At 36.7% G+C, this 14,415-nt stretch overlaps 1 protein-coding gene across 1 annotated transcript in view; it reads right to left on the reverse strand.

Moving 5' to 3' along the window:
* The window catches only part of LOC107042052 (POU domain protein 2), a 155,001-nt gene that overhangs the window by 123,966 nt on the left and 16,620 nt on the right, over nt 1-14,415 (reverse strand). The window contains exon 2 of the mRNA XM_015262921.1: nt 3,513-3,545. Coding sequence (XP_015118407.1) covers nt 3,513-3,545 — 33 coding nt within the window. The remainder of the gene's footprint in view (nt 1-3,512; nt 3,546-14,415) is intronic.

Genomic DNA, 14,415 nt, shown 5'->3' on the forward strand with positions numbered 1-14,415 from the left:
AATATTCAATAGAGATATTCTTTTGATACATCACCTTGTCCTGAATAACTGAGCGAATTCCTTGAGTGTAATGAGGATATTATGAGGTATCGCTATCTGCTAACTATGACTGATACTTCAAGTGAGTTGAACAGGGCGACACATTCCGAGAATTATCGGAAAGAAGATGATGTTGGTAACGCGATAGAATCATCAAGTTTTCATCGCACTTTTTTAAATAATTGTTGGATTATCTCAAGGAGATGGTTCTATGAATTGGGCAGGAATGACGTTGTTCTGGTTAGATGCTCGCCTGAGAAATTTGAAGATATGTGCACTTGATACTGAATGTGTTCCATTGATTCATTACAATTTAATCTGGCCCAAATGTCTTGATGATGACCAAGGAAATGATTCTTTTGTTCCTCCTTCATTTCTTCTCTACATTCAGTATATAGATATTATCCTGATAGTCCTGATTATCTCGACGAATTCCTCAAGTGTAATGAGGATCTGATGAGCTATCGCTCTCTGCTAGCTATGACTGATCATGCGAAACCAACTTCATCCAACTTTTTGCGCTCACTACAGCCTTCATCTGTTATATACAAAGAGTCGACTCCGCATACGTCGACAACCCAGATTATCGTCCATATCAGTCCTTATCATGTTGATCATCAAATTCCTAACTACAATCCATTTAATTATCCCCCCTCCAAACCTGCACAAAATAAAAATCGAATGAATCCTCCATTACTTTGCACCAAGCTGATCCTAGCGTTAATGTTTTTTCTCCAGCCAACCATCAGACGTGTTTGAGATGCCAGTCTACCCAGATAGTTCTGGGAAGTCCTCAAGGAGAAGTATCATAGCGATATAAAAAGATGAAGGAATCGTAACGGCCTAGTCGTCAGTACCGGTGCACTCGTGGAAAATATCTCTAAATGCTGTACATCCATGTACATAATATCCTTCAACTGGTTACCAGCCTCCACCGTCCCCCGAACACCCAGCCTGTGCGACATAAAGTCGTACGATAATCCAATCGTATATCAATAATAGCAGACGATTCTAAACGCTTGAAATCACATCCATCGATCCTCACTCCCATCACTTCTTCACCCAGGATCGTTATCGTCTTCCGGGAACTCCTCCTGCCATTTACACGATTTACACAAACAGCATTAATCAATCCCCCTAATTGAATAGGAAAAAACTTATTCTTCCTGAGAATACTATTTAATCCATCTGCATAAAGTTGACACGACAATTTCTTTAGCTACTTGACTCAGTGCGCTCTTCTGCATAGATAATAAGTCGTTTGCAAAAAAAATGCGCCAACCGTTAGCGAATGGAAGACGCGTGCGAGTCAACTGGAAGAAGACTCTTACCTTCGTTGATGCCGTATGACTGTACAGTGTCTTTCATCGTTGAGAGCCTCTTCCCTCCTTATTATATCGCTTTTAACCTCGTCGCCATCTGCCACCACACCATTTCCTGCTCGAGAAGACATACCCGCTGGTCATTATTATTATCCCCGAAAAACATAACACACACATACACTGTGGTTTATCTTCGCACCCCAAAAAATTGCATGGCTCTAATCGTTTTCGTAAATCGCCTCGAGCCATCTAATTTTCCCGAAACAACGAATATTAAAAAAAATTACTATAAAAATACTTGAACTTGGTGAATTTAAGCTCAAGGTCAATTGAGATCTTGGTATCCAGGTGTGAAGGGTATGTATCTACCGTCTACTTCCTTTAATTTCCTCGGGTGGATCGATACGACGTGAATGCAAAGTACCCGAGGTGGATTGGTGAACGGAGAAGACCGCACGCAGCAAGAGAGAGTGGATAACCCGGCACTTGGCAGGTAGTCAGATGAGAGAAAGATAGGACCACTTTGGTTTGGAGTACATGGGAGGAGGTGAGGAGGATCAGAGTGAGGAAGATCGAGTCATTGGAAAGGATAAACCCTTGGCTGCAAGGAAGAGAGAAAGAGGTGGAGAGGACGGCAGTCTCGGGAAGGACGTTGGGGGAAGAGTAAAGGCCCCGGGCGAGGTCACCCACCGCCCCCACCTCGGCCCACACCCTGATTACCAGCCGCCGAGGGCGGGACACAGTGTAATGAGCATCCAAGAGGTGCTCAACTTCGACACGCCAATACATAACTTACAGATCTTATTTAACCCTTTTGTGAGTACATTTTCAGATGGAGAATGGAGAGGAGGAGGAACAAGTGTTACGGTGGGTATCAGCATGTGTAAAGGAGGTGGAAAACGGGAGAGAGATATTTTTGGGGTGTGGAGATGGTGACGAGAGAGGGGAGGAACCCCTGGACAACGCGGGGAATACGAAAGTAGTCTGTTGGCTGTCGTCGGGAGACAAGGAGGATGATGGAACGATGTTATTTTAAGTTTTCCATGGGGGTTACGACCCGGTCTACCATCTTGCCCTAATCGACTGTCAGGAACTCTCCAGCGTTTTTAGGTGGTAAGTCGGAGGACCTCTGCAGACACACAGGCATTAGACACCCTTCAGCGGAGAATCGCGCACGGGATTCATGCTCCCTTCGAGGGTGGATTCAAAACACTTTGAAGGAATGTATAACACCGACCTGTTGATTCCGTCAAAGCCATGAAAATAAAAGATGATACGAAAAATCAGACGAGGGGAGTGAGAACTTTTTTTTTCTGCCGGTGGATTCTGGGCTGTTGGGCCGACCGCCCTGGACGCTTCCGGCATTTAGAATGTCGTGTTTCGTGGTAAGGTCATTATCGTATAACTTTGGGTACCTTGAATTGTTAAAGTTGGAAACGTGTCTCAGCGGGCATTATTGCGTGATATTAGCTACGGCTAAGGTAATCATAATCTGCTGGGACAAAACACGAGTCGACGAATCGTATATAACGCTTGAATTTTGTACGATGACGGTGGTATGGAGTTTTTGAGGGGTGGGGGAGAGGGTAAAAAGAATAACAGATATGAGGAGAGGCATTCAGACCGGATGCAGTTTGACTTTTTGCAACCCCCGGGTCGCAAGACACAGCTCGACCCCAATGAAGATGGATCGCTTTGTGGATGTTGAGGAGTTGCCAGGGCTACGGTGAAATTGCGAATGCGCCCAGGGACAGTTGGGTGAAAAAAGTATATTCATGATAATCGAATAAATGAAATGAAATTTGACACGGAAAGACGAAAAGTTTCGTCATTTATCATTTTTGTGTCAATTTTTTTTCGTCTCTCTTATTTCATTTCGTTTTATCCTATTGTTGCTCTCTCTTCTTAGGGGTTTTCTCTTATTATTGGAGATGACAACGATATACCTTTCGGATAACTTCATAGAACGAGATGATTGCGAGAGGAGCAATCTCTGTCGGCATGAGAAACAAAGGATACCGGTGTGTTTGCGTTTTTTTTGTATTCTTTAAACTCTTTTGTTCTCTCCCAATTCCAACGAAGTCCGAGGGATTTCGTAACGATGAATATTCACGAATTGTAGGAATTGTATTATTCAAGGAAAAAACTCACCGTAGGATCTCTCTGCAGCAGCATCACATGAATCTGAAAGGAAATAAAAGGAATTTGAAAAAAATCATTGGAGTAGTCAATCATAAAGTAAAACGAAACAATACAAGTGGTTATAACAATTTCAGTACTATAAATATTGGAACTTTCGCTTTGAACTAGATACCAAACCGCAGAATTTCACCAGACTTTCAACCCATCATCATACTGAAATTAATGGAGAAGTAACGAGCGTTAAATTTATACCTATGCATCACAGTTCTGATTCCTTTGATTTCTTACGCTGCATTGATTTCATCTGTTGTGAATCCACATTAGATAATATTATTTATCAGGTTACACAATGTCGTTTACATGACCCCTGCCCCCCCCCCCCATACCTCTCTATGAAAAAAAACACTATATTTTTGTTCATCCAAGGATTATTCTCCCGTAATAAAAATAATTGACAAATAAAATGAGAAATTGTGAAAAAGGGAAAAATTAGAAAATTATAATTACAGCCTCGAATCTCATATTGGACCATATTCAAAGTCTAATGGCAAAAACTGTCAATTTGGGGATCATTGAAAGAACTAAACTCTGTTAAATTTGAAGCAAATGTAAAACTTTTCGGACACCAGGGACTCATCAGCAGCAATCCTTGTTCTTTTATAATCAGTAATCACAAAGAAAATTAAATCAAGTTCTTGAAATTCCGTTGAACAATTTCTGGGTAAAATCTGCGATACTCTTTTTGAAAATGTGTATAAAATGGAGGTTTAGGTGAAACTTGAAGAAATTTCGTTATTGAAAATCCATACTGTGTCAAACAAATAATCAATGGAAACTGTAAATCCCAGTCCAATTATTCCTAAAAAACGATAGGAATCAGAAAAATGCAGGTCAATGAATTCTTCAGTTTTCAGTTAATATTTACAGTCATACACGGAGAGAAAAGTTGGATAAAAATTACTCAGAAAATCGTGGCAAATTTTACTGTACGAAAGGTAATCTTGGAGCAAAATGTAATTCAGTGAAAAAATACCTGTTTGAGGAAGATATTTTACGATTCGTTGGCTAAAAAAAATATCTATGGATGCAAAAATTATCCTCCTGTACAGTAAAATTCCCCACATCTGTAAGGTTTTTTTTTGTCGCAGCCATCTGAAGGTCACGGGGACAAATGGAAGTGAAATTGTACCGAACACGTCCAGTAAAAAATCATTCTCCATTACAGGAAAATTACACGCAATATTATGCAATCATTCATGTTTACTGGAATAATTTTTAATGCAATGCAAGGTAAATTTTACAGTTTCGGCACAAATCATTGATGTGAAACAAAAAAACACGTTTTGTTGTATCACGTTAACGATACTCTTGAGTTGCAAATAATTTCACTCAGGTTATTTTCAAATTTATAAGGTTTCTTTAAATGAAGGTCAGACTTGAGGTATTTTGATTAGATTGGTTGTTCAATAATAATTTTTAAATGTCTGCAACGAGCCGATGTTCAATTAATTATTTGTTTACATTTATGGATCGCAGTTTAAGAGTTCAATGGATTAAGTTTTAAAATTTCAGGAATGATCACATAATGACAGATTGATATAAGTTGTTACTTCACCTTCAATAATTAATAATAAATTGAAATTGAAATCATTCAACAACTGTTGATTGTGTTGATTGTTCATTGAAAGAGATATGATTTGATTCTAAAAGGGATAACATCCAAAAAAATTAAGAATTTGATAATTCACTATAATTTGGTATTGAAGGTTTTGATTAAATATCAAGTCACTTGGAGAATTCTCCTCTTCCAGTTGCTAAAAAATTCGGAATTCCATTAAATTTTCATTGAAATGAAATTTGTAATTGCCTGATTTTTCTCTTCTGAATAAAATTCAACGTCGTTCTTCTGAAAATACTTCTTGTTTGAAAATTTGACAAGATAACATGAAAGTTCATAGAAATTCCATCAAATAATCAAAAGGAATACCTGATTTACTCCAGCTGTTATAATAAAGTTTCAAATCTATTTGCTGCATGCAAATAGAACATGAGATATCAGATACAACAAGAGAATATGATGGAAACTCGAAGGGAAAAGGAAATTATTTTCATACCCTTTCTCAAGAAGTCCCGACCAGATTCATAAAACTAAATCCCTCCTTCCTTACTTGGAATATTATATCATGATTTTTAATATTCAAACCCGCAATGATTTCTCAAATTATTTTCTCTCTATACACCACGTCTTATCCATAAATTACTCCAGGAATAGAATTTAATGGTAATGAGTGATAATCGATGTGTACAATCACCGCTGCAGGAGTAAACTACTCTGACATTACTCATCATTTGCGAAATTATAATATTATTTCGTAATGTCTCACTCTTGTAAATACACTTGTATGCCCCTAAATGGGGGAGGGAAGGAGGTACCAGAAGCACAGGAGGCCATCAGTTGTCATAAACGCTCGTTGAAATCTCCGGCGGTGCACAGCGTGCTAATGGCCTCATTAGATATTACGGCACCTGCAGGAGTCTACGCACGATTAACTAACCCCATACTATCGCATCTGCCTCTCTTGATTTATCCAGCTTGAGTTTTTGAACAAGTGAGGGAAAAAAATTGAAACGCACGTTCGTATTTATTTATGCATCTTTTTTACTGATGACTCAGCTATACTTGCGTGGAAGTCAATTTCAGAGGAGCGGAGGAGGTTTTGTGCAGCGGTAATGAGCGCTGAGGAGAGAGGGGAGGAACATTTGTATTCAAATATATTTTTCTACGAATTGGCATCAGACGACTATCGCGAATGCCTAATGACTAGTGCCAATGGAGGCCAGCGGTAGATAGTAAATATTAAACGACTTTCCATAACGTGTGGCTTATTTCATAGGCTATTGCATTTTAGGCTGGAGTTCCGAGGCTTCAAAAAATTAGAAATTAATAAGATTGAGATTTTGTCTTCTACAGGGAGAAAAAGGTTGAAGAAAAATTAGCGAACAAGTCAAATAATCGTGGAGCAAACTCGATTTTCAGTACTTTTCACACTATATCGGGGGAAAAGTGCGAGACGAATAGGGGATTTCCCTCCGTGAAAACGTGAGGGTAATTTGTGCCGAAACTGTAAAATTTACCCTGCATTGTAATTTTTCTGTAACGGAGAATAATTTTTTGCCGAACGGGTTCGGTAAAATTTCACTTCAATACATTCCCATGATCATGATCATGATGGGTGCAAGAAAAAAATACCCTACTGATGTGGGAAATTTTACTATAGGAGGATAATTTTTGCATCCATAGAGCGTTTTTTTTATCGAATGAGTCGTAAAATATTCTCTACAAACTGGAACTTTTTCATTGAATTATATTTCGCTCCACGATTACCTTTCGTGCACTAAAATTTGCCACGATTTTCTAGGTAATTTTTATCCAACTTTCCTCTTTGTGTTTACGTTTTGTGATTTATTCAACCTTGTGAGAAAAAAATTGAAATTTCATGAAGGGATTGGTAGTAATTTTCAGGAGAGAGAGATTAAATTTAATTTAGGAGGAAAATCAATCATGAAGTTCCTAATTTCACTGAAAATTTGATGAAATTTCAAATTTTTCGGCAGCATGAAGACGAGAACTTAACTAACTTAAATTTTTAATAAAAACGTGAATATTTGTATCAAATAATACAAAATTTTCAATTGATTGAGAAGGTGGGACGAAAGGAAACACTTTTTCTCGCATGAAAATCCCAACATCTGTTCATAAATAGAGATGTCAAAAATTAAAATGGCTCACAAACATTCACTTTACCTCACTCTTCTCGACATTCAACTGATTTTTTCCGATTTCTATCAATATTCATGAAATAGTTGAACTAAAATTCGCAGTTTTTATCACTTTTTTCATTAATTTAAGAACTTTCAATGACAAGACTTCGTGAAATTTCGGTGAAGTGTATCTTTCGATGAAGATGCCCTTGAAACTTGTCGAAAATTCGGTTTTGGGGGGAAAAAATATCAAAATCTAAATTTCACTAAGAATTCAATGCAGTTCTGAGTTTTTGAACAGCTGGAAGACGAAAGTTCCTCAACTGGATTGAATTGTCAAGCCAAACATGGATACAGAGAATACTCCCTGAGATTTCAGCTACGGGGGTAAGAATTCCAAGAATTTAAGTGATCGGGAAGCCCCCATTCATATACGTCGATGTTTTGACTGAGAAAAGAGGAACGGACAGAGATAACGGACAATCTGCCTGTTCCAATCCTCCCGTTCTACCAGTAATCATACTGCGCATTCCTATCGCGCAGAGGAACGCACGCATTACTCACGCATGCTCAGATTGTTAATGGTGGGGGAAGTTAATTTCCCCAACTGAAATCGTAGGGAGTATTCACTGTATTCAGCACCGAATTCAATTAATTTTTCATTAAATTGTAAATCTTTAATGAGAAATTACTTAAAATACAGGGGAGCTGTCACTTGATGAAATTTCCAAGAAGTGTAACGTAAATTCCAGTTAAAAATTTTCAGTCAACTTAGGCATCTCAAAATAAATTAAAGCCTGATAATTAATGAGGATCGGGAAATAATTGTGATATCTTCAGTCAAAAATATCTGTAATAGAAGAAGTAGTTTCAGATGATTATCTCCATGTGCAGAGATAGGGACATTCCTCTTCTGAGTGTGGAGAATCTGGTTCCGAGACTTCATAAATTGAGAATTGATAAGGTTCAGATTGCGGTCATTCATTGAATGAAGGTATTTCAAATTCGAAGTGGGTGATTGATGAGACTCTGGAAATACTTGTGATATTTTCAATGGATCTCGATGAATATCTGCAAATCTAGAGAGATAGGGCAATTGCACTGCGCGGAGAAAAAAGAGAGAAAAATTACCGTACAAGTCAAGTAATCGTAGAGCAAACTCGATTTTCAGAACTTTTCACCTTATATCGGAGAAAAAGTGCGAGACGAATAGTGAATTTTTCTCCGTTGACCCGGGAAAATTTACTGAGTGTGCCGAAACTGTAAAATTTACCCTGTATTCCATCAAAAATTATCCCAGTGAATGTGGATAATTAATTATCACATCAATATTTCAATCATTCAGATGAAAGGAATTTGTTATTACAAATTTATGTCTCCTACAAAAATGTTTCATTTGATCCTTCCAGGAAAACATTCTGAAACCTATGATTACACACAGAAAAATGATTTATTTGAACCAAATAAATAAGTTTATTTAAATAATGCCGAATAATTTTTTTTCAAAATAAATAAAAAAATTTCTTCAAAGTTTTGTTTATGTTAAATAATTATGTTTTAAATATTAATAAATGTTTATTTGAATCCAATAAATTTTTTCTTTGAGTTGAATAAATATTTGTTTGATGCCAAAAATTGATTATCGTTTTGAGTTGGTAATAAAATTCAAAACGCTTGAACGAAAAATATGCCATAATTATTAGGGGCTGTACATACATCACGTCCAGCATTTAGGAGGAGGGAGGGGGGAAAGAAATTTCTGTTCTATGGATTCACTATCAATGAGATGATGATAAAAGAAGATCGTATATACTGGAATAAAAAATGTAATCAAAAATTGGATCAGAATGATTCTAGAGAGCTTAAATCGTCCAGATTTTACGATTCTTGGATTAGGTTCATACGACCTTTTTCCCCATAGCCCACGAATATTGTTGAAACACACTTTCGAAATTCTTTCACAAAATACGCGAAAATGTGATTTTTTAAAAATACTTCTTACTATTTCGTTCAACTAAATAAATTGTTTTTTCAAATGTAATAAAAATTTTATTTGAGATAAATAAATGGTTTGTTTAATAATATTAAATACTTTTTCTTAAAGCAAGTAAATAAGTTTATTCATTTGTAACAAAAATATTCTTGAAATAGGTAAAACATTTTAAGTAAAGATTTTTATTTGATTTAAAAGAACCGTTTTGCTGGGTATAACGAAATGCCATTTTCGTCAAAAAAAGGTAAAACCAAAATTTATAAGTAATGAAACAAATTTATTACTGCTGATTCCCTCATCCAATTAGTCCATCGCGAAGTAATCAAAAAACCTGACAGTACATTGATGTCACCTTATCGTCTCGATAATAATCAATGAATCAGTGAAAGCCCGTCCCCTTTCCCTCCAAATCTCACTGTTACCGATAATGACACAGCAACACGCGGTAGAAATGTACCACAATGACGCAAACATCCCGAATATATCTCTACTTGGTGAAAAGCTAGTTTTTCAGAACAAACCCAGGAGGTCTAGATCAAAATATCGTTCCGGTCGATTCTTCACCGTCGATTAGAGCCATCGACATAATTAACAACGTACAATAGACCACGGGAGTTTCTCATACACCGTCAGGTATATAACCGTATCGTGAATTAATCGATTGAGCTCCTCCGATTCGAGATAGGCCGGAGTTGTTAATCATCATCCGCTGGTCGTACATATACCGATCATTGTTTGCTGTCTCACTTTTTCATCATAATGTAAAATATATTCCCGAGAAGGGCAGACAACACTAACTATATTTCCATTTGTGAAATAAATATGTTGTGACTTGCAAACAGCATCGCGGATTGTATCACTCTTGACAATCAGCTACGATCGATTTATTGGATTTCTCGTAGTTGAGAGTTTATGGGAGTTGTGAAGGACAACGCTTACAGTGGCATATTAGGCTCCATTTATCGAAAATTACTACTGACCAATTATTCTCCATTTGCTCTTTTCCATCGAAACATGGACTTGGAATATTTAGTTCTGTGAAAATTGATTTTTTAATTTTCCAGTTTACAATTTTATGTTTTTTTTCAGCAATCGTTTCCGATTCTTTGGTTTATCGCTCAGTTTATTTTATCTTTTATTTACGTTGTGCCGGCGTTTCGACCTGTTCATGTTTTTAGATGTATTGATTAGAATTTTCAATTGGAATTCCCAACAAAGGTTCCATTGAATTCGAAACGATCTTAAATTTTCACGTCTCGATTGCATATTATTATTATTATTATTATTATTATTATTATATTGAGAATTTTTATCTGATTTTTTTTGTAAATCTCGGTTCAATTATTCCGTGGAAGTTCAGAAAAATTCAAATTCAGGTGCAAATTGAAGATTCAGGTCATTTTTTCTTGAATGCAATGTTGTGTTCAAAAATGATATTTTTTCACATTGAAGTTTCTTCAATAGATGACAAAAATAAAAACTGGCTCCAACCTGTAGCATGGAGTTGTAGTTCTTTCGGTTCTTTTGACTATCAATATTGAATTAGGATAAATACAAAACGTAAATTTCCAATGTGAGGAAGGTGGATTGATTCTTTAAATTTTACAACTTGGAAATAGTATATTTCGATACGAGTGAGACGGAATTTTCATGAGTAATAAATTAGCGGCCCGAGGCGAAGCCGGACGTTGGTCGCGCAAAAGTTACAGACGCCGCCGTTGGTCGTGCCGTAAGCGCTGCGCCGCACCAGCATAAATGGACATAATGATAAATTTGAAAGATCTAGGAATAATCTGAAAAAATCAAAAGTGATCTAGATCGTATACTTGAAGAAGTTCCGTGAGATTGTTATGTTCAGTGTTACCTTTAATTATATAGTCTCCTTATACACGAAACACGCCCCGGAGTTTCGGAATAAGAATTTTAAAATGTAACTACTTATGATATTTTTGGCGGATATGTTCATTAGTAGGGCTTCTAGACACTTTCAAATGAGATGTCAAATTTGTTCTAATTTTTCTGAGGCGTTAGTGTAGTGTAATTTAACAAATTGGAAAAAGTGCGGCCCGGCGCTCATTGCGCGACCAACGGAGTGTTAAATGAAATTGCCCGTTACGCGACGTTGCCGGGAAGTCGCTAAACGCGCCCGAACAGTGTAGAGTGAATTCGGAAACGTTGGAGTCTAAATAACGCTGCGGCGAATCTTTACGGAGGTGACCAAGTCCCAGGATCGCGTATGGTGGCCAGACTAGGGTTAAGGCTGTCTAAAATCATGCATTAAAAAATTCAGACAGAAATGCTCCATGATTCAGTTCCCTTCAAACTGCCTCTAGCGTTAACTGAATAATGTTAAAATAATTTACTCGTTTAAACATAACCGATCGAAACGATCGGTAGCATCGATAATGTATCGATGAATCGACATGACTAGTTTACTAAGTAGCCATCCTAGTAACAAGTTGACCATGACTCTTTTCCCATGACGAATCAACATGTTCTAAGCGTACGCCAATAAATAAGAATCACAAGAAAAAAAAATAGTTGAATGAGTTTTAAAACGTGACCCATTTGATTTCACTGAACAATCGAAACTGTATCGATATTATATCTTATTCGTGGACTTCCCCTATCGAGCGCCCACGTAATAGACTCACGGAAGCGAGTGAGTCACTTTGGCAAAGAATGTGTGGGTCGGCAGATGAGATTTAATATGTATGCGTACTCATCCGCAGCCGAGCGCCACGAGAATGAAAGTCGTCGTGGAGTGCGTAAAGAAAAGACGAAGACCACTTGGAAAGGTATCTGTCACCATCAATGGCGAAAGTGATGAGTATAAACGCAAGGAAATAGATTTTTTTTTCAATCACCGTGGAATGAACGAAGAAAAAACACTAGCAAAAAATTATGTAAAAAGAACTATTATCAATCAAGCGTTTACGTAAGGCGATAAAAAAATTCTCTTTGAATAATTTCAATTGTGATTCAGAGAATCGAAGAAACTCTTGAGGGGCATTAGAATACCAACGAATCAAATCAGCTTATTAAGTGGCTCGAGTTGTATTACGCGTCAGTCTCCCGGAAAGTACACACGGGAGAAAGAAAGAAAATGAGAGAGTCAGGCAAAATGTATACACTTGCGAATAAAAGGCGCCGTGTGAGAGTGTTCCAGCGTTAGGCTCTTGCGACAGCGCGCGTTGCCTAGAGTCGAGGAGTCGAATAAATTATGGCTTTACGAGAGCAACGCTCCCTTCCTGCAGTCCACGGATTGTTCTATGTATGAAGAAGGAGAGAGAAAAAAAATCAATGGTGGAGATTTGTCAGTTATTTTGATATATAGCAGCGGGTAAAAACAATTACTGAAAAGGGGAAAATTGTTCAGGTTGAGTTATTTGGCCTTTAACTGCCTAGAAACCAATCATTTTTCGAGCAAAATTCGCCGAACGGAATCCGTTCTTGTGAAGATTATTTCTGTTGTGTTAAAATTATTTTATGAATAACTTGCAAATCAACTTTTTTGTCGCGAAATGCTGAAAAGGGAAAGAACCAAATTGCTGCGGCAATTATTCAGTAAATATCTGAAGAATTATTGGATTTATTGGAAAATGGCAAGACTTTGTTTGTTCTATCTATAATTCTCCATAAAAAGGGCCTCTAATGAATTTCTCAAAATCCTAAATCAAATGGATTGCAATTGACGAACAAAAATCCATCTCCAATTTTGTCTAATTCGTTCCAATTCGTTATTTGCTTCCGAATGGAAACATTGTACTCGTCCAATTTTCACATTCTGTAATTTTCATGGGAAATTATGTAAAATGGTCTGAAACGTAAAAATAGGAAGTTTGGGGACCATGTCTATATGGGAGCATATCCATCTTCCCGGTTGTGAATTTTTAGAAAATCGAGTAATTAAGTGGCTAAAGTAATTCCGAAAAATCTGAAATTTTGTCAGATTATAGGTCTTAATGAGGACTAGCTTCGCAAAATTTCAGACCGATCGATCTAATAGTTTTTGAGAAAAAGCAATTCGTTTTTAAATCGTATTTCACGAATATCTTCAAAACAAGTGGACCGATTAAAATTCTATTGTTTTCAAAATATTCGTTTCAATGGTTTCTATCTAACTCAATAAAAAAACTTTGTAATCACTCCAACTTGTCTGAATATCTCTCCAGAATGACCTTTTTTTGTCGCCAACTACTGATCAGTATTATTGTTCTTTCCCTTTTTAAAAACGGAAAGAACAAGAATTAGTGTTGAAATTATTTTGCAAATATCTCAGGACCTATGAGATTCGTTGAAAAACATTATAAGATATTTTTTTCCTCCTTAAAGTTTTCCACAAAAAGCATTCATTAACAAATTTCTCTCAACCCCATCCTTCGGACGATATTAGTGAAATTAAATTAATTCAACATGAGTTCTTTAAATTAATTCAACATGAATATCTTAGGAATCAATTTTCTCGACACAAAATGCTAGAGAGGGAAATTACAAAAATTAGTGTTGCCATTATTCTTTGAACATCTCAGGAACTATTAGAATTATTGAAAAACACTGTAAGAACTTCTTTATTTTCCATGAAATCCTCCATAAAGCAGATCTTTTGATGAATTTCTCTAAACCTTATCCTTCCACAGATATTTGTGGAATAAAATTAATTTACTAATCATGAATTCTCTGGAGAACGAAAAATTTTCATTTATGCATGGGATGGATTATAAATGACAAAGAAAATCCACATTTCCTGAATGCTTTTCCATTCTTTATTTTATGAATATGTTAAGAATTAACTTCCTTGTCACAAAATGCGTAAGACGGAAACAACAAAAATTGCTATTGCAATAACTCTGTCAATCTCTCAGGAACTATTAGAATTATTGAAAACTACTGTAACAATTTTTTTGTTTTCCATGAAATCCCCCATCGAAAACATCGTTTGATGAATTTCTCAAAACCTTACCCTTCCGCAGATATTTGTGGAACCATATTGATGCAATCCATCGTGAATTCTTTTGGCAAGGAAAAATTTCTATTCATGCATGAGTAGATAGCTCGGAAATGACAGAGGAAAGTCCACCCCCACATTTCCCCAACCCTTTCCCATTCTCTTCTCTATTTTCCCCAAACCCCCCCCCCCCCCCCCCCCCCCCCCCC

The sequence above is a fragment of the Diachasma alloeum genome, unplaced genomic scaffold, assembly GCF_001412515.2.
Source record: "Diachasma alloeum isolate Michigan unplaced genomic scaffold, Dall2.0 Dall_scaffold_00406, whole genome shotgun sequence".
NCBI classification, from domain to species: Eukaryota; Metazoa; Arthropoda; class Insecta; order Hymenoptera; family Braconidae; genus Diachasma; species Diachasma alloeum.